Genomic DNA, 26,672 nt, shown 5'->3' on the forward strand with positions numbered 1-26,672 from the left:
AGATGAGCTACATCTAACCTTTCCACAATAATGTTGTTACACATTTAAAATCCTAAGGGACTGGACGTAAATTAGCAGGGGGGGAGGGCCGGGGGGATTTGGGGGAGGGTCACAAATTTTTGAGCCTCTGTTTGGGGGAGGGTCACAATTTTTTGAGCTCCTCTAAGGGGGAGGGTCACAAATTTTTGAGCTTGTTGTCGGTGCACTAAAAGTAGAAAGCAAATTGTTTGTATAGACAATTATGCTCACATGACATCACTCGCACATTGTCTCTTACTTTCTATTAAGTGCTCATTCCCAACTCTCTATGTATCTCTTCCCCACCATTATCTTAAATAGGATTGTCTCTCTTGTTGCTATTCTTATCGCCATTAAGTTTATAGCAAATCCAATCTAATTCCTCGCAGCTAACCTGTGGCACCTGGCTGCGGCTGCCATGTACATGTAGTGTGTTTTGTTAATAAACACTGGACAGTGTTTTTGCTAAGATTGGGGAACATTGGGAACCCTGGTAAAATTTTTGTTGTCCGCTAGTATGACTGCACTGATATACCAAGGGTAACCCTGGTAAAGTGCCTGGGGAACCCCGGTAACATTTACCTAGGTACCACCCTTAAAGATCTATTAGCTGTAACTTTGGTCATTTTTTTATTTTGTTTGTTTCTGTGTATCATCTGCAGTTTCTGGTGTGAATCCCTGAACCATGGAGAAATTCCTAATATTTATCTCATAAATATACCTTATATGCGTATAATCTGCATTGTTATTGTTTAAATTTTGTATTCAGGTCCGGACTAGAATACATTTATCAACAATAACAATGGTCATTTCACATATACAGGCTGTGTTGGCAAGCAAGACACCGGGCATTTGTCATGATGATCAGATTATTGTAAAATTCTGTAGTTGATACATTGAAACAGAGTAGTGAAAAATTAGTCAACAGTTACAGCTAATGTCCCTTTAACAAAACCACTGCTGGATATTACCACAATATCTTACACTGTTCCACTGATGTAGTCAATCTTGAACCTATAATTATTTGACAATATTATTTCTCATTCCACTTTTTGTTGATCAACAAAAGTTTCCTCTCTTTCATAAGCCACTTCCCTTTAAAGTTTAAGGCCAAGCTCCACCCTGCATCAGTCACTTTATTGGTACATAAATTTTAGTTTTTAGAGATACTATTGTTTCAAATTGAGAGCAAGCTTTGGTGTGATAATTAATAATTTTGATTCTAGAAAAGTGATTTTAGTATAATTAAATATTTAGGTACAGTCATCTGATTGGTATGGGTACTTGTGGCATTTTCAAGTTTATATTGGCTTTACCACGTGGGTACTATCTTTGGAATGGATAATGTTCATTTGTGTTGTGATGGCAGGATATATGACATTTGTTGAAATTTAATTTGGGTAATTTATACAGTCAAAGCCATGTTGATCACGTATTCAGATTGAACTTGATTAAATATGGTGAAATCCCAATGTCATTTCAGAATATGAAGACTTGATTGGCCATGAAATAGTGTTTGCCACTTCTGTGTCAAATCAGGATAAATCTATCCTCTATTATCTAGGCTGCTTTCTGTGATATGTTTAAAATGCAAAGAAACGAGGCACAAAAAATTGACAAAGTATTGTCAATGTTAAAAACACCTGGCTTTGAATTGTTTGCTTAAATTATTGCTTGAATAGGCCTAGCATTTCTGTTGACCTTTTCCCACAAACAGGGCAACATGACTAAAACTTCTCACTGTCTACTGGAACACATAGTACATTTTGTAAAACTGGATTTGATATGAGTGCAATGAGCACATGTACAGGTAATTCAGTTGTCTGTCTACACAGGTCTATCAGGAATATTATAAAATTCAGTGAATGGGGTCATGCACACATGTAGTTCTATATCTGTACCAGGAACACATTTAAAACATACATTGTACTTTCCCATATTTCCTCCCCATGTAGAGATTGAACTGCTCAATACATTGAATATGACCATATATCATTGTTGTGGAGATCAGTGTCACATTGTGTTTCCAGTATTCCCTCAATTGTCAATGTAATACATTCCAAAATTATGAATTTCACTGATATTTTGACAATTAATGTTAAATTATAATTCCTAAGAAAAAATGGCAGGCACATGAATGTGCAATAATATAAAAGAAAACATTTGAAGAGCATTATTTATCACAATCACCCTTAATGGAGTATAAGTGTGCTCTATTCCATTATGAGCCAATTTGGGCATTCATTATTGGAATTATTGGACAGTCTGTTGAATCATAACATTCCACATCTGCAGTTCAAAGCCAAAGTGAAAGGGTACATATTTACTGCCCACTTGACATGATATATGTCATTGACTTGGTGTAGCAGTCTAAGCCCTACGAGAATGGTAAGAGTATTCAGCTATTGGCTGCTTTGATTGCCTCCAACAACGGCATACTCATCACACAGGTGCAACCACAGTCGCAACGCGAAGGCCTCTGCACCCAGTAGAGAGAGGTCTTTGGGGTAAGTATATAGTCTTTGCGTAGCGACGGTGTTACACATATCCTCCTAGCGTAGGGCAATATTGCCGTTGTACCTAGTACCTCAATATTTGGACTGCTGTTTAGGTAGGACGTCAACTTGATCAAACCCTAAAATTTAAAAGCTTAAACTCGAAAAAGGCAAACCCTTCAGTTTCGGAACTGCAGCTACATAAAGCATTATATAATACCAAGGTACTACCAAAAGAGTGTGGTAGCTCCTAGCTTTGCATGGCAGGGCTGTGTGTTACAAGCGTTGTACGGCCTGTGGTAGGAGGCCGTACGTATAACGCCAGTAAGACACAGCTCTGCCGTGCAGAGCTTGGTAGCTCCTGCTTTGAAAAACAACAGTGAGACTTGTGAATTGCAATACCAACATCCTTCTGATCCTTCATATATTTTTCATAAGCCAATAAGTCAATCATTTAAACATACAGACCTTTATTTCCTGAAAATGATAGGCTAAATGTACAGTGTACGTCCAGAGAACTTCTTGGTAAAGCGCAAACTTGTAAACAAACTTGTATGCGTTGAAGGTATTTAAATATTTTTAGAATGATGTTCACATTCACAATTGGAAGTAGTGACAATTTAGTCAAGTTGTAAGTGAAACATATTGGTGAAAATTATCATTAAATTAAGTACTTTTAATACTTAGACCTCAATCAATTTTGACAGTCGGGAAGAACGGACAGAAATAATTAAGTGAAATTAATGACTTACATGACGAATGACGTTGAAGTTACTGTCATTTTCCAGAATACAATGTATGTACCAAGCTTGCAGGTCAAGTGCAGAGGGTCAAGTATGAGGTGAAATAGGCCCAGAAGAAAGTTTTTAAATAGCTTTGAAACAAGCGGACTGCCAATCTTGTTTAGTGGTCATCTAGTACCAAGACTTTAACTTTTTTCACATAATGCTATGCTTGGTGTCTGCCTCCATGGTGTACAACATACCGGCCTACATGATTCGGCACTCAGCAGAGGACTGCACTTTCATATTGGAAATATTTGTGAGTTCACATGGCGGTGTAATCTTACATCCCTGTTCAGAAATGGCTAATATTATGATACTTTGGACAAAGCTATTTTTGTCAACATTTTACAGTACTATCTTGTCAATGCACCAATTATAACATATTCATTGCCTCCATTTTAATACTTCAACAGTGCAATGGTCATGCTGCTTGACACTTGAATTAAAAGAATCTGTACTAGATATGTACCAAGTTAAAGGGACAAAATTGCTCATTTTTGACATTATTTTGCCATTTAAAATTTCTTTTGATAGATTATTCTCACTGAAATATGCTCACTCTCTGGTTATTGCAATTCAATTCTCACTTTTTATAAGGCACATTAACATGTGAAATTTACTGTGACAATTTTTGGTACAAAACCTTAAATTAAATTATTAAGTGACCACATGTTATATCCATGCATGCATATGAGTTGAGCTGTGACAACCAGAGATTGCAATTGAGCCCATTTCATTGAGCAGCAGAAAAGCATATATTCAACGGAAATTAAAATGACCAAAATTTTGTCAAAAATGAGTGACTTTGTTCCTTTAATGGCCGATGAAAATGGCTAAATTCCATGTTTGCTGTTTTGTTAGTTTTGCCTGTCAGTCACTGTAATTTGAAACAATGGTGTATGGACAAGATGTTGGTTTTGTTGTTTACTTAGCAGGTCAGAGTTACATAAATTCATAAGATTTCAGAATTTGTCAGTATTAGCTGCTGTATTTAAGCATGATATGCTCAGTATTAATTCAGTTTGTCAGCCTAGCTTGATGACACTTGAGCAGTGGTGTCATTTTTTGTGTCCAGTGAAGTCTTGAACTGTTTTTTGTGGTTTGTTCCACATTTACAAGTGTGTTGACAAAGTGGAAAATTGAGCATTTCATCAAACTTGTGCAGAAAATCAAACAATGAATTACTTTGATCATAGAGTTTATCCTATGGTGTTCTCCAAAACGATCCACCCATACCACACTGGAAACAAGAATACCAGTGACAGTACTCCTTTATCTGATGATTGGTTTACTAAGTTTAAACAGTGTAAGAGTTAAACAGTATATTAAACCATTATCATAACAATCGAAATGCATATTGTGTAGGCAGAGAAATCAGGGGTTTCCCTTTTATTAAAAGTACTGAAAAATCTGTAGCATAGAATTATCCAGATTTTGTCTACAAGATTAGTTTTACCCATGCTGGTCAAATGTGACTGACACCATGTCATTGAAAGTATTCTTTGGTAAGGCTGACATCCATATCTAGACTTGTTCTTGTCACAAGCAGAAGCAAATAAAAAATTTGCAGACATCCCTTGCATGTATCCATCTATATTGCCCTGTGTTGTAAATCCCCACCTCAATTTTTGAACGTTGAAGATTCGATCAATTTGTAATATTCTATTTTTTTGAAACTGGGGGAGGGTCACAAATTTTTCAGCCTTGCTTTGGGGGAGGGTCATAAATTTTTCAGCCTTACTTTGGGGAGGGTCATAAATTTTTGGCCACTCTCTTACGAAATCCCCCGGCCCTCCCCCCCTGCTAATTTACGTCCAGTCCCTAAACTATCATTTTCATTGGCCAATATAGCTTTAATTCTAAATGGGGTAAATGAACCAACGTTAGTTCATTAAACATTTGGGGTCAATCAGAAACTGATGTATGAATATTGTCAGCAGACACTGGCAGACATATATGTACTACTGATCAAGCACAGACTAAGGACACACCAGAGTGTTGCAAGTTCATCCTGCAGCATGCCTGATGATACATGTAATGATCAACATGTACGGTAATGTACATGCCTTAGGGTATCTTTCATGGTAAATGAAGAGTAACAATACCCCCTAGGGTAGTAATTAGTTATAATATGGCACAGCATGAGTCAAGTAATCTTTGTTCATATGTCTGTTATGGAAAAACTTGGACCTGAAAAGCTGAAGTACTGCGCTTTGTATCTTAAACTTTGAAAACACAAACCTGATGATGATATGTAATTCACTTTTAAACGGTCACAATTTCTTAGAAAAGGCTGAAGGGTCACATCAAGGTCAAGTTCTTGATAAAATGTCAGAGTCAGTAATAGCAGAAAACACACACCAAAAACCACAGCAGGAAATTGTCCTCAATGCTATCAGGAAAAATGTTCCTTAATTGTCGTAAAGATACAGTGTAAACTTGGTTTAACCCTTTCACCCCCAGTTCCCTGTATACAGGTCCAACTTTACCATAGAAAACAATGGATTTGGGACAAACCATGGTGGTGAAAGGGTTAATGCTGCTGTTTCATTTGAAATAGCAAAATTGTTGCAATTGCTTTTATATATTTATACATGAAGTACATGTACTACAGGGTTTAAGAATCAACAGGAGACATTGTTCAAATTCTCACACAGTACTGTGCATTCATTCATTCATTCTAAAAGTATGGGACAAGGTTGTAATACATCTCTTTAAGTACACTCTTTGCAGTACGAATAGGAGTTGTGGTACTCAGATTTCCCATTCATTATATCAAAGTAACCCAGAAATTTGATGATTATCTCTCATTCAAGACTTTTCCTTTAAACAAGATCATGCTATCTTGTTTGTATTGTAATCTTTGGGTGCCAGATACATGCGAAATAGGGGATTTGTCAGTAGTTTGATGTTTTCAAATGTTATGTCAACAAGGAAAGTGAAAGTGGTTTGCTCTTAACAAACAAGTAACATTTTCACGATGACAAACAGTACAATGTACTCGGTGTGTCTCATGTAATGAATTGCAGCAAAGCAGCTTGGTTTCTTGTTTAAGGTTGTACATGCCTCAGTAGTGAAAGACTTAAAATTTGCTCAAACTTTATTCAAGGTATCTTTCAACATTCACTTTCAAAATCAAGAGTGAAAATTAAGGGTCATCGTGCAAATTTTGGTACTAGAGAAACAAATTACTCAAGATTTACCGATATTAAAAATTCAAAATGGCCGCCATCCCTGTGTTAACTCTATGGAGGAAAACCAATTTCGATTCTCGAATATTAAGACAGTTAAAATATTTCTTACACCAAGAGCTTTAAAATGAGCCTCCACAAGTTCTAGATTAGAAAAGAATTGTAAAAGTCTGAGAGACTGCGTAGCTGTCCCCGGCACGTTCTACTTTTAAAAAGTTATCACGGTGTAAAGCTCGAGAAGTATTAGGCAGCATAGGGTATTGAACCAAGTTTTATGCATTAGCAGTAATAACTCCATGATTCCTTTGCTTTTGCTAGTCCAGAAGGGTTTATTAAATGTTCACATGCCCCACCCAAACGTTAGGTATTTTGTCACGAGGCAAAAATACCTTATGAGAAATGTGCACGTGTCAGAGTTTTCATAAAGTCACAGCTCAATCTTGTGATCGCTTGGCAACATGAAGGTGCTCACAAAATCAGGAAGGGAATAGCAACAAATTGTCGGAATCCTTACAAAATAACTTGAAAAGAAAAACAATGAAATATCAAAGACGGTTAAATACATTGAGATATTTTGTATCGCGCCAGTAGGAAGTCTGTAAACTTTTAATTTAAAAAAAGGGAACTCGGTGGAGTTGAATGCTTGCAAACATTTTTCATTGACACTCTATGTACTGAATAGTACCTTTCAGAGATCAGTCCTCAATAGACACAAGAAAACTTGTCCTTTTCAAGTCAAATGTAATTCTATCGGTGTGTTCTCTGTAGGTTTACATGATGCAGATTTCACATTCAACCCCAACTACTAAAATCACATTGTACAAATGGTACAAGGTTGAACTGGGACGTGACGTCATGCAAAACACAATTGATCTTGTATACTTTATGATTCAAAACGGTTCTTTGTTCAACTCAGCCAGCAACTAAGATAGTAATAATTCAATCCCTCTTAAAAGTCCAGTTTTCCATTGTACGTCATCATTCGACAATATTTCAAAATTGAATATTGTCAATATGGTGAATATGCTTGACTAGTTTGTCTCTTAAATTTGAAGTTTTTCTGTCACGTGTTGCCTTTGTTCTGATTCAGTCAGCGATTTACGCTAGTTGTGAATGGGGAAAACTTTATCAGGGGAATTAAAATCAAACAAAAATGACCGAAAACTGTCTATTGACCACCTTGACGCACTGTTGTGTTTAAAACGGTAACTGAGTTCAAAAGGTCACGTTTCAGTTTAACAGATTCACCACGCAGTCATTCAAAGTACATTATTCATTGACTTTCCAACGGTTTCAGGTTTTCAAATCGGTGGTCAACATAGTCCATGCAGATCAAGCTCAGGGTTTGATGTGGCCTGCCAAATCACTATAGCCTACAAAAAGAACTTCGGTCTTTAAGTTTTGTCGTTAGAACCCATCAGTTTTGTATTGTTTGTCAAAAACATCTCAACAAAATGAGTGAACTTTGCAGCGAAGGCAAAACTGATACCGGCAACCAACGCAGACCTTTGATGGTCTTGCATTCAAACCATACCCAACAGGTCCATTTCTTCCGGGGTAAATTTCGCCATCGGCATACTAACCGGCACGGTATCCCGTTCTCCTTTCTTGAAGGTGCCAAGTCGTCAAGCAGTAGTTCGAAGAAGTCTGTTAGATACCAAGATCAAGAAGGTGCTTCTCTTAATTCTTTGGCGGTGGTAAGTGATACATATGTTACCAGTCATTTCACATATACAGGTGATATTATACGTGTACTAACAATTACTTCAAAAGAGTTTGCAAAGCAAAAATGTTATGTACTTACACAGAAAGCTACATATGCATTGAACCTCTCCATAATGGAGAGTGGAGGCTCGACATGAGAGTAGTTTAGAAAGTGAATATAAATTCTGAAATGCATGCATATCGCATTAAGATGTCATGTTACATAACTTTTCCATGACGTATATGTGCCAGAGTCATTCATAAAATCTATTTTCGTCAGACTCCAAATAATCACAAACACTGCAAATTACATCACATGTAAGATATGATCACCAACTTTTGGTAAATTTCGCCATCGGCATTTCGCCATCGCATACTAACAGGCACAGTATCCATTCTCCTTTCTTGAAGCTGTGATCACCAATCTGTTTACAGATGTTCTCGCTGAATGACTGTTCAGAGTTAGACTTTTGTGGCAAGTTTCAAAACAGAATCCTCAGATATTAATCCTCTCTCTCCCAAGTTGTAGTCATTTCTATGGTTTGTCTATGGAGCCTGGTAGAAAGAGGATTAATATTATTAACGTTGGTTTTGAAATGTTGTCTTTCGTATTTTGAATGAATACAGAAATGGGGACACATGGTAGATTATGCATGTCGATACAGCATGCCACCTGTCGTTTGTACCAATAATTGACGAGAGAGACCCGACACATGGAGTCGTGATTAATATGGCCATGCCCAGGGATACAGTTGTGGCATTGTGTCAAAAGAGTGGCAGGCTAATGCTGGCTGTCAGTCCTGCAAACAATAATGTGAACCTTATAAAAAGAACATTATTTGATGTTTGTGACATCCTGTACGTGCGGATGAGACAAAGTAGAGAATGATTTTCTTATAAAAAAGGAAAGATGAAATCTATATGCATGTCTATGTAATGTGTGAAATGTGCAGACGAGGCTATTGGACTTTACTGTCTGACAGGAACAGCTGTGGAAGCCAAGTGTTCTAAATAGAATCGAACAAAATACGTGAAAAGAAAGACATTTGGAGTTATCTTAGTAGTGTCCCCAGCAGAGAACTTGTTCACTGTATGTTATCTCAGTTTTAGAAAAAATTGAATTGAAAAGTCTTAAGATGCATCAAGTGTACCTAAGCAAAATAGATATGCTATATTTTGAATGAAAGTATTACAGCACAGAGCTAAGTGTTCACTAGGGTCTATGATTACAGTACACAAATTTTGTTTGAATAGGAAGAATACAAGTATTAACCCTTTGAGTGCTGTATTTTTTCCCGCCAAAATTTTAGTGCAACATTTTACCAATTTTAATGAACTTTTCTGTAATTTTTCTGATAATTTTGGACCAAATGAACACAACATTTCATTGGCCACAGTTTTTATCAAAATTTTGGCAAAACTCGGACAAAAATTTTGGTTTGTTTCATAAGGGTGGCAAAAATTTACTTTGGCGCTCAAAGGTTAAGGGAAAGAATATGAAAGATTGAAATGTGGTTATGATTCTTTATACTATTATCACTACTCTCACGTTGAAAGCAGCTTGAGTGTGTGAAACTATGTTTACAAGTTGGTAGACCATCTATTCACTGCATGGTTCCACTGTCCCTACAAAGCAGTCACTCAATATACTATTCAGGTTATTTGATGGTCCATTTCACTTTGCTACGGCACTTCCTATGTACTGTAGTCTGCGCCAGACATGCTGTTGTCTTCTGCCATGCATTCAGAAATCTTGTAAGGGAAAAAAAAATAACAGAATGAAAAGGAAAGACTTAGATTTGGAGATTTCCTGAAGTGTTGTGTGTGACATGAAAAAGGCATTTGCAAACTCATGACAAATATTAAAATGTTGTATGAAAATACAATTCTGCATGAAATTCTTGCCTGAAAACAATTTGGTATTGCTCAGCCAGTTTGATGAACACCACACACAAAGAAACCATAAAAGCAGCTGCAAAAATGAATCACGCCTTATGATCAAATATATACTAGAGAATTTTGTTTGACTTTTAACTCCCATTTCCTATCTCAAATTGCAGTTCAAATAAAGTATCAGCTAAAGTGAGTCATATATAGCATGTTCATAATAAACAATCACTTTGCCTGAGACAATAGCAAACTATAGGTGTATATGCTGTGTTGAAAGAGCTCACTGTTCAATGGATTTTTAATCACTTAAACTCCATTAAAGAAGAATTGTCAATATAATGATGTCATATGTTAATAAAATACTGTTTCACTTTTTTTGGCTTCATGGAGCAACCATCATAAATCTTTTAATTGTCGGTCAATTTTTTTACGTCACTATTGAGGCGTACTTTGTCACGTTGTTCTGTCACCTTTCTCAGAATTGTGTGCTATACTTTACTATTAATGGAAACTGATTTGTGCCATGATTAAATCTTGATTTTCATAGTGAAATAATTCCAGATATGTTTACTTTCAACTATTGAATAAACATGTAGAATTTGCATCAACAAGATTTGTTTGATGAAAATTTTTCATAAATCAAAAAAGAACTGGGTCAAATCTGCAATGTTATAATTCTTTGGCTTATTGTTAGAAAATTGTTGGCTTCCCCAGTCCTATTTTCTGAAATATGGGATTTTATTTAAATGCCGGAAGGCAAACATGATTCAAATTTACTGCATTGAAAAGTCAGTGTATAGCTTGACATGTATTTGATCAAGCACTGACTCTTGAAAGGCATTGCCTCCCTTATCAGGAAAATCATTTCCGTATACCAATGTTTATCATTCAGTTTTGATAGGAGGTTAATTGTGGCAGATGTCTTGTAGAACCAGCTGGCCAATTTGACACAGTGTGACCTATTAGCATACAATGGCCAAATGGTTTCAAGTGACTAAGAGATGAAGAAACAAATGAATATGAATATTGAAAAGGCGCTGGTAATATGTGATGTATTAAATAACCCTAGAACGTGTGCCTTTGCCATAAAGAAAAGAGTGTTGGCATATGGGTGGGGTGAATCACCGTGTCTTGCCGTCAACAGCACATGCAGCTATCATGTTGAACTGCGGTCTCTTGTGACCTTAGCGTGCAAGTATTTGGTGATAAATTGTGTCGGACAAGCCAGGCATCTGTCGGTGACAGTAACATCTGTAGGAGGACTCGGTAAGGTTGCCGTTATGAACTGGACATGAGGAAATGTTTGGCCGGTTTTCTGGGATGTGTGAGTAATTGTGGTGTTCTGAGGGCATATTTTGTGGCAGAATTATGTAAATGTCTTTTTAATGTATTTCTGTTGTGGTCCTGAAATAGACAAATGTTCCAAGAACATGTGTCATCGTTTAAGGTCATGCTATGGTATCAACTGTAACAAAGCAATCTTCACAGTCAACAGAATTATCCATGACTTTTTTCACCGCCAAAAATTCTTTCCTGCAATTTTTGAAAAGCACACTGCTATTTATGAAAATAGTGAGCTCTATCCTGAGGAATGTTAATCATTATCTTCTCTAGAATGTGTAATTCAATATCATTGAAAAGAAAAACACTTCTTGCGTGTCTGTGTGCGTATGTCATGGCCCGCCCTGCATACATGCATGCATGGAACAGTGCACTCTAAAAATAGTCCCCTCTTCATTGCAATGTTCAGAGCCAGTATTTTTTGGTTATTCACTGAGATATGTACGCTTGAGTTAGGACGCCCAAATTCAATTTGATGTATCCTGAGATATTTTCCCAAATATGTAAAAAACAATTGAGAACATCAATTTTAACAATTCATGTTTGGCATGTATAATATTGTATACTATTTTTGCATGTACATGTATCATGCCCCAGTTTGGTATTTTGCCGTAAGTGCTGTGAATACATCATGTTTAAGAGTGCTATTATTTAGTCTTTAATTCATACATACCTAATGGTGTGGGAGTGTGTATTTAAATCAATTACCCCCATGTGTGCTGCAAAATCAATTAATCCTGCCAATTAATGTGTATTGTTCTTGTAAGCTTGACTTCTCAATATATAACAATGTCTGTTGTGACCGGATGATGTGATGAGGTGCCATATGTCACTTTAAAGTGTCTTTTCTCTACAAAAGTTTGTTGATCTATTTCGTAGCAAAGTTATGGTTCAGTGTGATATTTCGTAGCAAAGTTATGGGCCAGTGTGATAATCTTAATGATAATGGGGCAAATGAAGTGATCTGATTGGCCGAGATGTGAAAATAACCATGCTATATTTGGGATATAGTATGGTTGTAACTCGCTTGTGCTCTTGTTTATATAAAATTTCCTTTTTAAAAATTTATGACAGAATTTCAATATACTGTTATGATATATTAGCAATAAACCACGTCAGCAACAGGTATACCACTTAGTTTTGACCAGTTCTCTCCATATATGTATGTATATGCACTTGCTATCACTCGATGGATACATGTCTTGAACTTGTCAAAATCCTGTCATATAGCGTCACTCTGTGTGGTTTATTGCTCAATTATGATTCAGTGTAAATCCATTGCTTGCACACTCACTCTTCAAGGTCTCAAAACTATTGTTTCAAAAAATTCACTCAACAAGAAGGCAGTGATAATTTGAATTGCTGACAAAACTAGAAATGTCAATGGGGTTTTTCATGCAATGAAATTGTGTAGTAGAGGGATCATACATGTGCATGTACATATAGTTGTCTTCAGCTTAGCCATGTGTCCATTCCACAGCGCTCACAGACAGAACCTACGGCTGCTTCCGTGCGAATTCCACTATTGGAATTTTAGCATCTTAGACTAAGTTACATGCCTAGGAATAATCCTGTCAGGCATTTGCTAATGCACTATCAAGATACCACAGTCAAAAATATATCGGATCATACATGTAGATCCTAAGTTCTCTAGGGTCCATGATTAGATCCCTGTCAGAGAAAACCCTGAGTGTATGGTAAAGATAGAGATTAATTGTATTGTGTCGAAGGGAATTATGTATTCATGTTTAGTTCTGGAATGTTATTTTTAGGAGCAAGCATGAAGTTGAACGTAATATTTTGCCACAATACACCACCAAAGAATGAAACAGACTTTTTCATGTATTTAGTTGACACATTACTGTATCACCAAACAGGGAACATTTATTTCATCTCACAGCTGTGCTTTCCCTATTTTGCCTACGCTGTAACCAGGGTGCGTTATATCGTGGATTACAGGCTTGAAGACTAGACTGAAACAGGAACATCAGAAATAAATACAAGCAATCTAAAAAGGAATAACACTGTCACAAACACATATTGTTTTGCAGTTTTCCTTGTATTTACAGTACTCAAAATAGTTGCTTTCTAACATAGCAAAATCAACTGCTCCTTCAGAAATAATTTAAATCAGATTTGGTGATACTGTCTTCATTAACCTTTTACGCACTGAAATATTCATAACTTGAGAACCATTATCCATGAATTCTTGGTCATAACCAAGTTAATTTTTGGATGCCTTCAGAAGCACACCTAACTAAATATTACTGTTTTCATGACAGCCTGTAACCCCTGTTCGTCGTAAGTCGGTGATTTCCGGTCCAGTGGACATGAGAAAGCTGGTCGTGGCAGGAATCTTGGAAAGCGATGCCGTTTACCGAGAATGTCTGGAAACACTTAGACATGTAAGTACCTTGTACATCAAGCTATCTGTCCATTCCCCTTGGACACTGTCTGTTTGTATATGAGTTTGGTAAGAGATATCAGGGTGATCATAGCAGAATGAATATTATCAGAAAGTGGTATTTTAGATTGAAAATGATGTTTCTTCCCAGAATGCTTTGCAAATTGAGAAGGTGAATAAAAGCATTTGACCTTGTATACATGTACTTAATATGGAATATGCAATAACATAAAGCAATATAAAATGTAATTGTTAATATAATTTTTCAGTGTTTGGCCTGCTTTTAGTAAAAGTAAAAATTTATACATGTGTTACCTGCCCCTCCAATACTTTTTGTTTGAAATACATCTGAGATGATGGAGTGAAAACAGTAACATGTCGTCTTAAAATTCTAAAATCTACATGAAAGGTCTCTCTCATACGTATTGTGCCAGAGTATGGCTCAAACTTCAGAAAACAGAGTTTGTTCTTGTGTAAAGTTTTTGGGTTCTACTCGGCATATGTTGATGTCGAAGTGTTTCACGGGACAGTGAACCAAAATCTAGCAATTGCTACAGTTTCCATGAATGTATTTGGCAGACTGAATCAAAACAGACCTAGGAGGTCTCTCATATTTTTACCAGGTTCAAGTTCACATGCTCACATTATGTTTATATCTAACCACTGTGATAATAGACGTTATACTCAGTGTAACTATCATGTTTAGATGAAATTTGTTCAGGGTAATGAACTTGAAGGAACAGTCATGGCCATGCGTAAATATAAAGCTCCAATTTCTAAGCAATTTCAATCAAAGCAGTAATCTTTTTTAAAGGTCAAAAATTACAAACAGATTATTAAAAGTATTCACACAACATGATGATGAAAAATTTCGCATTTGTTTAGATCAAATATACAGTTTCCGCTTTCTGCTGACCAAAAAGTACATCAAACCATGTAAAGCAGAATAACGATCACCGTACCACATTTGTACCAACCCCCTTCCCAAGGTATCATGGACTGTACCTTGGCACCTTTCATATACGCCATATGTGCAGCTTTGGGGATTGTCTGAGTTTATTTGGACAGGAACAGACCACTTCATACCCCCTCATGCAAGAATGTGAAACTCTTATAAGACATATGCTTGGTTTCAAACACTTTTGTGTCATCTGGTCAGCATAGCTTACATGTGGTCAAGGTATATACCGTATGTGGGCATGTTAATGACGTTTAGCAGCAGGTAGTGACAGAATGACTTACACATAATAAACTGTAAGTTACAAAATTACTTTGGTATAAGGAAATCCCTTACACCCACCCACGATGTGCTACAGGTGTGTGAAGTATTTTTACTTCGTCGTGAACAGCCACACTTTCATGGTGTAATTGAAAGGTACAATGCTTTACAACCAGTAAACACTTGACAGTCTATGGTGCGTAGGTTTCATCAGAAGACAAGCCTTATCAGGCTGTACAAGGAAATAAAGTTGAGCAAAATTTGGTGTTAATATTTATGAGAAGTGAAGGCTTGTCACCCATGTTTACTGTTCATGTAAGCACAGTATGAAAATTTAACAATAGATCACCGGATAGAATTATGCATTATTGTCAAGCAGGGCCTTGTCTTCAACAAATATCAGAAAAACACAGATTTCAACCAACATCAATGTCACTAATACAATCTAAGTTTATTGATGTTTGTCAGGTATACATGGCTATTTCAGATCACCAGATCAGTGGTTTTTTAGCTCCCATAGCCATATGTATATATGGCAATGGAAGCTATTCTTATAGGCTAGGAAAATGTCTGTATGTATGTATGTCTGTATGTCTGTATGTCTGTGTGTCTGTATGTCTGTATGTCTGTATGTCTGTATGTCTGTCCGTCAACATCAAAAACTCCAAAACCGCTGTACATTTCATCTTGATATTTGGTGTGTACATGGATGATGGGTTGTAGATGAGATTTTGTTCAAATGAAGTTGTCATTGCCAAAAATATGCAAATTAAGTGAAAAAATGTAAAAACAGTCAAAATTGAAAAAACTCAATAACCACTGAGCAGATTACATGAAAAATTAGCATGTAAGTACTTTGGGCTGACATGAAATGATTGTGCGCATCTTGGGTCAGTATCTTGGACTTGCTATTTTTCATGAATTTTTTTGTAATTTTCTCCCATTTTTGGTCAAAAATCTCCTGCTCTGAAACCACCAGTCCGATTGATTTGAAACTTGGTATGGAAGTGCATAGGAGTGACCTTTCCCAAATTTGGGCAAATCGTGGTGAAATTTGCATATTTTTAGTTTACACGTCCATAGACTCCCATGTATAAGGCAGATCTCCATAGACTCCCATGTATAAGGCCACAAAAATAAAAATTTAGTTTCTCATCGTATTCATATTGCAAAAAGGATGCAGTGACACAATTTTTAGTCCCCACGGATGAAGTCCAGTGAGCTTATAGATTGGGTCATGTCCGTCTGTTCGTCCATCCGTGAGTCCATCCGTTCACGCAGATATCTCGGATATTTTGACAAAATGTCATGTGACCTTGATGACCTTTGATCTCAAATATACATATTTGTCCATAACTCAGTAACCACAAGGGCTACCACCCTTCATATATGGTATGATGGGACAGCTTATGACGCCACATATTTTACCTCATTAATTATGCACATATCTAATTTTGAGCGAGCCAATAGAGCTAGAGGTCTGATTTTTGGTATATAGGGATAACTTAGCAAAATAATTTTTTTGACAAAATGTCACGTGACCTCGGTGACCTTTGACCTCAAATATACATATTTGTCCATAACTCAGTAACCACAAGTGCTACAGCCTTCATGTATGGTATGATGGGACACCTTATGACGCCACATATTGTACCTCATTAATTATGCGCATATCTAATTTTGAGTGAGCCAATAGAGCTAGAGGTCTGATTTTTGGTATATAGGGATAACTTAGCAAAATAATTTTTTTGACAAAATGTCACGTGACCTCGGTGACCTTTGACCTCAAATATACATATTTGTCCATAACTCAGTAATCACAAGTGCTACAGCCTTCATGTATGGTATGATGGGACACCTTATGACGCCACATACTGTACCTATTTAATTATGCGCATATCTAATTTTGAGCGAGCCAATAGAGCTAGAGGTCTGATTTTTGGTATATAGGGATAACTTAGCAATACAATTTTTTTGACAAAATGTCACATGACCTCGGTGACCTTTGACCTCAAATATACATATTTGAACATAACTCGGTAACCACAAGTGCTACAGCCTTCATGTTTGGTATGATTGGACACCTTATGACGCCACATACTGTACCTCAATAATTATGCGCATATCTCATTCTGAGTGAGCCAATAGAGCTGGATGTCTGATTTTTGGTATATAGGGATAACTATAGGAGAGAAATTTTTTGACTAAATGTCATGTGACCTCGATGACCTTTTACCTAAAATATATGTTTATGTCAATAAATAAGTAACCACAAGTGCTATGTCCTTTGTATTTAGTAGGATGGGAGACCTTATGACAACCCACGCTTTACCTCATTAATTATGTACACATCTAATTCTGGGCAAGTGAATAGAGCTAGAGATCTGATTTTTTGGCATATAGGGATTAATTAGCAATATAATTTTTTTTTTCAAAATGTCATGTGACCTCGATGACCTTTGACCTTGATTATACATATATATGCATATCTCAGTAACCACAAGTTCTATACCCTCCATTTTGATAGGATATTAGACCTTAAGATGTCACATCTTGTACCTCATTTATAATGCACATATGTATTTCTTGGCTGGCCAATACTGCTAGAGGTCTGATCTTTTTTCCCGATTTAGAACCATAACTTAGACATGCCTCATGTGTTTCAAATTGGGAACAACGACATAGACCTATGTGCCCATAGATCTCAACATATACACTCCAGTGATACTTCTTAATGACCACATTTTCCTGCCCCATCAAGACTAATACTCCTATTACAAGTGGGGACTATGTCATTGTAAATGACTTGTGAGTTAATGGTTGTATCACAGTATTCGATATATCTAATTCTGTATTTTTTCCATTTTATATTCTGAATAATTACATTAAACATATTTCACTGTCTCCAGTACATTTCATTTAAGTATTTTCACTTCATGCACTTTATCCCTTTCACACATGTTCAAATATCTGACCAGAGAACAAACACTAAATAGTCCAGGATGGGAGCTACAGTGTCATTGACGCTATTTTTTGTCTGTTTTGTCGTTGTTTTGGGGTTCACAAGGTCAAAGAGTCAGTGCGGCACATCCAGTGTTTACAAAGCCACTTCTGTTCAAATTTGCAAGTACAGTTTCTTCCGTGTCATATATTTGTCATGGCTGACCATTGTTTTGATTGAAAGGTACATTTCTCCAATGAGAAAAAGTTGATCATAGGATGTATGTATGGATGGTACCTATGTTTACTTCTGCATGTGTTCATGCTTCACTGGCTGCCGTGAGAAAGAATGAAATGCTTATTTCAAGAGTGCTCCATTTTGCTTGAAAACTAACTTGCAGACAAGTTTTTACACATAAGGAAAACTATTATTAGAAAAGTCAGGTTTCTCATCACGTCAAAGCTGATACAAATTCCTCTAGGATATTGACATAGATGATTACCACACAAAACACTGATAACGTGCAAGTTCAAGATTGTACACATGTGGAGGTCTCTTGTGGAATTCTTGTGAAATTCATAATATCAGTTATTGTGCCAGTCTTTCTTTGGATGTATCATGCTGTTTAATAAACAATCTACCAAATTTTTATTTTATTGCCCTTGCTCCATTTACATGCTTGATGCTGTGACCTTCCCTTTAACATGCAGAGACCAAAGTCATGTTGGGATGTGTTAATTTAGCCAGTCATTATACCATATGCTGCAAAATTCCATCACTGGTTTTTATACCCACATAACAAAGCTCATTCCTTTTCGTAATGCTCAAATGCAGGTCAACTGCTTGAGTGTATCAGTGTGAAAATGCATTTAAAGGACTTTAAAAACCATCATAATATACCCATGTAGGTTTGTTTCCGGATCAGGGTCAGACGCATTTAGCTGTCTAGCCTAGCCAGGAATCATCCACACTTGACAACAAAACAGCAGAAAACAACAATAATAAACTTTTGAACCGTGTAACCTCTTTGTATGACGTAGGGTATGTGGGTGTGTGACTGCAGGTGCAGTACCCCACCAAATTTTTTTTAACTTTAACTTTCACCGTTGGAAGTACCCAACAAAGGCGTGACTGGAGATCCCCTTTCCCCCTCCATGCTACACAATAGGAGTTATGTACAGGAAATTGCTGACCCTGTAGGTTTATTGGAGAGCCTGTGTCAAACAGAGTTAAGATTTAAATAATGGTAACACACCCCAATGATTTCCTGTTGCCTACAGGGAACAGCATACCTTTTCCAGTGAAATACTGGGACTATCAGTTTAAACAATAGTGTCTGTTGTCTTGTCAACAGTCATATCTTGGCTGTGCTAAGGTCATAGTCATGATCAGAGGTCATTGAACTTCACCTTGTCGTTCATCCCGGATATTTCGCCCCATGCTTTAATTCGGATTGCGTCAGTCTCCAGGAGGTCATTAATGCTGGGACTATCTTATATATTACCTTTGCTCAATAGGGTTTGAATTCATTGACCCCTCTGCTATTGTATTGTGTAAGAAGTCACTCTTGTGTATCTGTTTGCTATCATCACCAAAGTGATCACAAAACGAAACCCATGGTCCCTCTAGAGGGACTGTGACGAAACCTATCTGTACAAATCAGATAGTGGTACGGCTGAGAACAATACTCATGATACTTGTAGCCATGGAAAAGCATACATGTTATCAAAGAAACAATGCCAAGAAGGTTTCTGAAAATTGGAGATGACCTATCTGTTTTGCATTAAGGTTGTATGCACCTCGAAAGTGGAAGACTTAAACTCTTGCTTAAACTTTCCTGAATGAAACTTTCAACCATTCACTTTCAAAATCAAGATTAAAAATCTTGGGTCACCCGTTCAAATTTTGGTACAAAAAAAAAATTACCCAATATTTACCGATATTTGAAATTTAAAATGGCCGCCAACCCTGTGCTAAGGCGATGGAGAAAAATTATATGTTCGATTTTCAAAAACTGAGATGGTAACATTTTTCTTACACCAAGAGCTTTATAATGATTCTGCCACTCCAAGAGTACGGAAAAGTCTTAAATGTTCAATAGAATGGTGCTGGTCTATGAATTCCTTTAGGTGAAAGTTTGACCGGATTTTGTTGACCCTAAAAGTAAATCGGACAGTAACATTCTGAAGGGCAAAATGAGGAGAAATTCTGAGTAAAATGTGAGACAAAAGGAATAAAAACTAGTGGGTATTGACTTGAGAATGGATCTGATCATCCTTGGCTTACCCTATGGGACTGATAAAAAAAAAAAGAGAAAACCTTGTTTTCTTTGTACTTTCCTGTTCTGCAAGGTAGATCATAACAAAAGGAAATCCTTTCTGACAGTCATAGACATTCCATTACATAACACAACCGGTCAATGAATCAAGACATATGTTTCAGCCATGTGTGAATTCACCCCAAGACATTTACAAAGCTCTCTGATTAGTCCAATTTCAGTGATATACCTGTTGATGAGGTATTTTACGTTGAACCGATAGTTGATGTAACAATGTGTATTTCTCAGAATAGAACTTTTCAAGTTGATGTAATTCTTTGAAAGCTGTCCGCAACGTGTGGAAATGAGTTGATCAGTAGAGATACATAGCCACCTATCTGTCTGTGTTGACTACTCTGTTCAGAAATGCCATAGCTAGTGGACAATATACTCAGAATTGCCTTGACATTGTGTGTGATCTATGATAAGTTACCGGTAGTTGTTTTGATTCAGAAATATTATTATATTAATGTTATATGGACTGCAGCTATTCAGTTTGTCAGCGCTCATGGAAACTGAGGAAATAGCAAATAGAAATATCAGTTTGAATAAACAATTACATGCATGGTTGTCACAGTGCAATCTAAGATTGTTGCCAGTTACTTGTAGGACACTGCAGCCCTGTGTATATATTGACAGCTGAAGAATTTATTGGTTTTAAACTGTGTGAACACAGAATACAGACATATATATATGTATGATGCTTTAAATCATTCTTAAGAGGAACCCTTCAGCTAAAGTATAATCCTTAAAACTGTCACATTTTGAGGGTTCCGTAGCACCCTGGCACAAAAATATTTTTGCAAATTGAAATGTGATGATGTGAAAAAGTTTAATTTGTACAGTATATAAATAAGCCACAGAAGAAAACACAAACATGCATTTATTTATTGATCTACCTTTCCTTTAGAAATATAATACTGATAATTTACGTGTACGCAAGGGAATGATATGCTTTTGAGTGAGAGGTGTGAAATTTCAAATTTGCTTGTCAAAATGGTGGCGTGTTCAGTGAAGTATCCAGTACTGATCCACAATATTGCTTGTTTTTTACTCCTTTTGTCACATGATTTGCCCAATTCCATTGTTACAAACATTGATTCTGACAGGGACTAGGGGTAAGCAGGCTAATTTCCATGCTTGTTTTAAGGTGCCCATCCATTCACTGCAGTGTTTTCCTTCCAACACAGTATATGAGATTACTGAAGGCATCCAGTACGACTTCCCAGCCGGCCATGGTCATGACGGACCACGACGTCATATTCTACAAGATAGAGGAACTTTATGAAATCAACGTAGAGTTCTATGGAAAGTTGAAATACAGACTAGACAACTGGACTGAAGATATGCAAGTTGGAGATCTTTTCCTAGAATCGGTAAGACACAAACACTCATTGATTAGCCTTTCATAGTGGCTTGTAGTACATATGATGCAATACTCTTTATAATGGTTGAATTGAATAATTTCAGTTTGTCAAAATAGGTCTCTCATAGGATTGCAAGTAGTAAAGTACTTTACCTTTTAAAGAACAATTTAAACGTATTTATTAAAGATAGTTAGTGCCTCAAAACTGAAAGACTCAAACTTTTGCTCAGGTTTTCCTAAATGAAACTTTCAATCATACTCTTACCAAATCCAGAATAAAAAACAGGGGTCACCATGCAAAGTTTGATAATAGAGAAACAGATTACCCAACAGTATCTGATATTTGAAATTCAAAATGGCTGCCATCCCTTTGTTAACTCTATGGAGAAAAGTCAAAACTTTTGATTTTTGAAAAACAAAGATGGCAATAATATTTCTCACTCCAAGAGCTTTGAAATTAGCCCCTGCAAAAGGTAGATCAGAAAAAAATTGTAAAAATTTGAATCTGAATATCTGTCCCAAACTTCTATTCTACCTTTAACCCTTTCACCACTATGGTTTGGCCCAAGCCCATTGTTATCAATGGTGAATGTGGACCTCTTTACAGGGAATTGGGGGTGAACAGGTTAAGGATAGTAAGTCTTATCATCATCGTACAGATGAGCTAATGCTTTAGGAATAAGTGAAAAATATTCATATAAACAAGGTGATATAGTTTACAAATCGCATTGTTTGTGAGCTTGACCTAGTACCTACAGTACCTAATCCACAAATAATTTATGTTTTTGCTCTTCAGACAAAGAGTTTCCCAGTGTACGGAGACTATGTCAACAACTACCAGAAGGCCATGGAGACTGTTGAAAAGTGCAGGAGAGAAAATGAAAACTTTGAAAATGTCGCGCAGAGAATTCCAAAACCAAGTTCAAAAGAAAATCTTGTAACTCTTGAAGGTAAACAAATTGAAGTGATGAAATAAAAATATCAACAGTTACAGATGGGATGGAGGTTTCAAAGTGTCAACATTTGAGTGTCAAAAGTTACAAAATAAAAAAATTTATTTCCTGGTTTGTCAAAATTCATTTGTTTTATAAAAAATGATCATAGCCATAACATAAATGCTCTTGCTAGATTGAAGTTGGGTATTTATTTCTCTAAGGTTATCCCTGAGTAAATAAATAGAAAGATTTATTTCATATGTTAGTTCCTTCTGTGATATTGTTATAAAAGGGAAGTGCGGCGTCGGTAACACTCACTTCTCTGTTACTTTTGCAATTCTCTGCTGAGCAGGGCTAACATGTCCCCAAATATCAGATATCATGAATCTAGGCCTTCCTGTGTATTAAAAAAATTATGATGGGATATGTTTCAAAGGCTTGTGATCGTGGTGACTGTAAAGGATTTATTCATCGCATCGTTCACTTTTGATATGATCTGTTTCATTGTAGGTCTTCTCTACAGGCCACTGCAAAGGGTGACCAAAATGACCCTGACCCTACATGTAAGTGTCTGCATTTTTAGCTCCCATAGCCATATGTATATATGGCAATGGAAGCTATTCTTATAGGCTAGGGAAATGTCTGTATGTATGTATGTCTGTATGTCTGTATGTCTGTACGTCTGTATGTCTGTATGTCTGTATGTCTGTATGTCTGTCCGTCAACATCAAAAACTCCAAAACCGCTGCATATTTCATCTTGATATTTGGTGTGTACATGGATGATGGGCTGTAGATGAGATTTTGTTCAAATGAAGTTGTCATTGCCAAAAATATGCAAATTAGTGCCAAAAAAGGCGTTTTTGGTAAAAAATCTCAACCGCTGGTCAGACAGCTTTGATATTTGGTATACAGGTCTCTAGGGATAACCCAACTTGGATTTGTTCAAATTGTGATGAAATATGCAAATCTGTATTTTTAAGGAATTTTTTTGTCATTTTTGGTCAAAAATTTATTTCATCAAAACCGCTTGTCTGACAGCTTTGATATTTGGTATACAGGTCCCTAGGGATAGCCCAACTTGGATTTGTTCAAATTGTGATGAAATAAGCAAATCTGTATTTTTAAGGAATTTTTTTGTCGTTTTTGGTCAAAAATTTATTTCATCAAAACCGCTTGTCTGACAGCTTTGATATTTGGTATACAGGTCCCTAGGGATAGCCCAACTTGGATTTGTTCAAATTGTAATGAAATAAGCAAATCTGTATTTTTAAGGAATTTTTTTGTCATTTTTGGTCAAAAATTTATTTCATTCAAAACCGCTCGTCTGACAGCTTTGATATTTGGTATACAGGTTCCTACAGATAAACTGAATATGATATATTGAATATATGATGAAATCTGCAATTTTGTATTTTTTGTGCAATTTTTGCCATTTTTGGTCAAAAAATGTGTTTCTCAAAAACTACTTGTCTGATGCCTTTGATATTTGGTATACAGTTCCTGGGGGTTCTCTTAGTGTGATATAGTGAAATTTGATGAAATCTTCAATTTTTGTATTTTTGGGTCAGTTTTTGCCGTTTTTGGTCAAACCACACGTCCGATTGAGTTGAAACTTAGTGTAGAGGTTTTTACGGGTGACGTCAGTAAGATTTGATCAAATTCTGGTGAAATTTGCATAATTTTATTTTATTGGGGGAATTGTTTCTAATTGTGATAAAAAAATCTTTTAGCTTGATTTTAGCTTGTTTTGATAACTATATGGGAGCGACCAGTGACATTGTCACTATTTTTATGTTTCTCCTGTCGTTGTGCTTTGAGTCCACCCCTCGTTGAGCTCAAAAGAACAGCAGTTAAAAAGCCAGTCTTTAAGAAAACTATGACACACTGCATTGTTGGTGTGAAATTAAACATATAGGGTCATACCTAACAAAATATGTGGAAAGCTAGTGAAAGCTACAGAAGAATTGGATTAAGGTTTTGTTACCTGGAAAGAAAGTGCTGCTTGTCCTTGACTTTGATGAAATAATCAATTATTTAGAGTCAACTGCATGATAGCACGACATACTGTCTAATATGAAAACTTGATATCTAGTCAACAAATGAAACCAACAATGATAAATTTCAAGTGGATTCCCCAGTCATTTCATTCAGGTGCTCTTTAGTTCACCTTTGCAATCATACTCGTCGACGACAGAAATTGAAAGCAGTTCCCCAGTTATTTACCCATCCTCCCAAACCTTTTGTGAGAGACGATGTTGAATCACAGCAGAGACCAGTCAGGCAGATTATTTACAGAATTTCAAGTATGAAGGTTGTCCGTGACATTGAAACCATATCACTTACTGTACACTGTAATACCACCCACCTCTTCAATGTCATCTGCACATGACACATATAAACCCTGTTTTGAGTTCTTCATACAATGCCAATTTGTTGTCTTCTATGTCATTCTGTCACCTTTATGGAAATCTAAAAGATAGTATCAATGGCAGAGGTACAATGTAACTGCACATTTTGACTTCTTTTGTGAAGGAGGGCAATCAGCATTAACGTTTGATGATAATTTCATTATTTTTGTTCAGGAAAACAACTGAGTTTTCGTGTTCTTTCCCAAAAATACAATTTGTGTACAATATGTTAGTTTTGTCAGTGATAAGTGAACTCTTGATCGGACTTACAATTCAGGTATCAAAACTAAAATTAGGCATTGAACACATACAAATATGAAAGTTATTGTGGGAGCAGTACAAAAATCTGATTTACTAACAGCAAAAATCGTGGAAGAAATCATCCAGAATTTCAGCTTATGGAGTTTTAAACCCTTTACCTGCCAGACAGTATCACTTCCCTATCTGCCAAGTCAGTAAAAAGCGGTATTGAGCCAAAACCATATGTATTTTCACTCAATGACTTGGTATGTTATAGCAGCTTTAGTCTGTGAAAATCATGTATACAGTATCTCTGTCTTCAGGGACCTTCAAGTCTTCAAGTCTTTGTTAAAACGCACCATATGGGACATGTTTTTCTTCACTAGCTTTAACCCACTTGACCTGATGGTGAAATATGAACTTGGCAGGTAAAGGGTTAAAACACTAAAATCTCTGTAAGTTTTGGCCAAAGGTTAAAGGGAGGTGTGAATTGTCGAGACTCAACACCAGAGTGTTTGAGATGATAAGAAAATTACCTATATTCCAAAGTAATTGATACCAAATCTGTCAGATCTTCAATGCTTACAAACCAATAACCAAGGGGCTTATCGGTAATTGGGGTGGTGGTCAGAGGTCAAGTAGGAAAGTCGTTCCAGAGACTGACAGCTAAGCTTCAGAAAACGGAATCGAGTACTGTTAAATGTCCCATCTAAATTTAACAGCAAAGTCCAAGGTATCAGGGTGTGTTTTGTCTCTTATCATCTGATTGGTGATCAGCTGATTCCACACTGTCAAAGAGACTGCTTTTCAACCAAGAAGAAAGGTGTCACTCTCACATCTCATTTTTCCGCTCATAAAATATTTACTACGCCTCCCTACATGACCCATTTTCCAGTGACGAGTAGTTCTGTGTTGACATCAATGTCAAGTGACATTGTTAATAATTCATGCATAATGCGGTTAGTGTGTACTTCAGTTCAGTGAAGTATGCCATCAAATCAAGCTGAAAAGATAAATTGATATCTACATAGATGTGTGATTCATCAAACCACCAGACTTACCAATTAATTGTCAATTTGTTTGTCATATTTGTGGATTTGATTTATTTTGTATGAAGTGCTGTGGTTGATGTGACGTGCATACAAGTATTTTTTCGTGACAGCCCAGCGATGTTCAGTGAAGTCCAAAGGTCAAATGTCACAGTTAATAATTGTGAGGTAATGATAATGATGTGACATGAACACCTGTACCACAGATGAATTCACTGTGATTGAAATAATAATAATAGAAAGAGTATGTAAAATTCAGTACCTGACCCTATACTGAAGCTTCCTTTGCCTTTCACATGTTTTGTTTTATAAAATTAAATATGTATCCCATTGCTCTCCTCGTGAATGTGTTCTGATTTTCACAGAT

General features: G+C 36.4%; 1 protein-coding gene across 3 annotated transcripts in view; it reads left to right on the forward strand.

Annotated features, from left to right (window-relative positions):
• The window catches only part of LOC139145574 (active breakpoint cluster region-related protein-like), a 56,881-nt gene that overhangs the window by 7,399 nt on the left and 22,810 nt on the right, over positions 1–26,672 (forward strand). The window contains exons 2-6 of one of the 3 annotated variants that reach the window (XM_070716806.1): positions 8,104–8,186; positions 13,707–13,829; positions 21,496–21,681; positions 22,468–22,621; positions 23,117–23,169. In XM_070716806.1, the coding sequence (XP_070572907.1) occupies positions 8,104–8,186; positions 13,707–13,829; positions 21,496–21,681; positions 22,468–22,621; positions 23,117–23,169 (599 nt within the window). Of the gene's footprint in view, positions 1–8,103; positions 8,187–11,199; positions 11,408–13,706; positions 13,830–21,495; positions 21,682–22,467; positions 22,622–23,116; positions 23,170–26,672 lie in introns of those variants that run through there. The other 2 variants (XM_070716808.1, XM_070716807.1) reach the window with 2 other exon arrangements.

This window comes from Ptychodera flava, chromosome 12 (genome assembly GCF_041260155.1).
Source record: "Ptychodera flava strain L36383 chromosome 12, AS_Pfla_20210202, whole genome shotgun sequence".
Lineage (NCBI taxonomy): Eukaryota > Metazoa > Hemichordata > Enteropneusta > Ptychoderidae > Ptychodera > Ptychodera flava.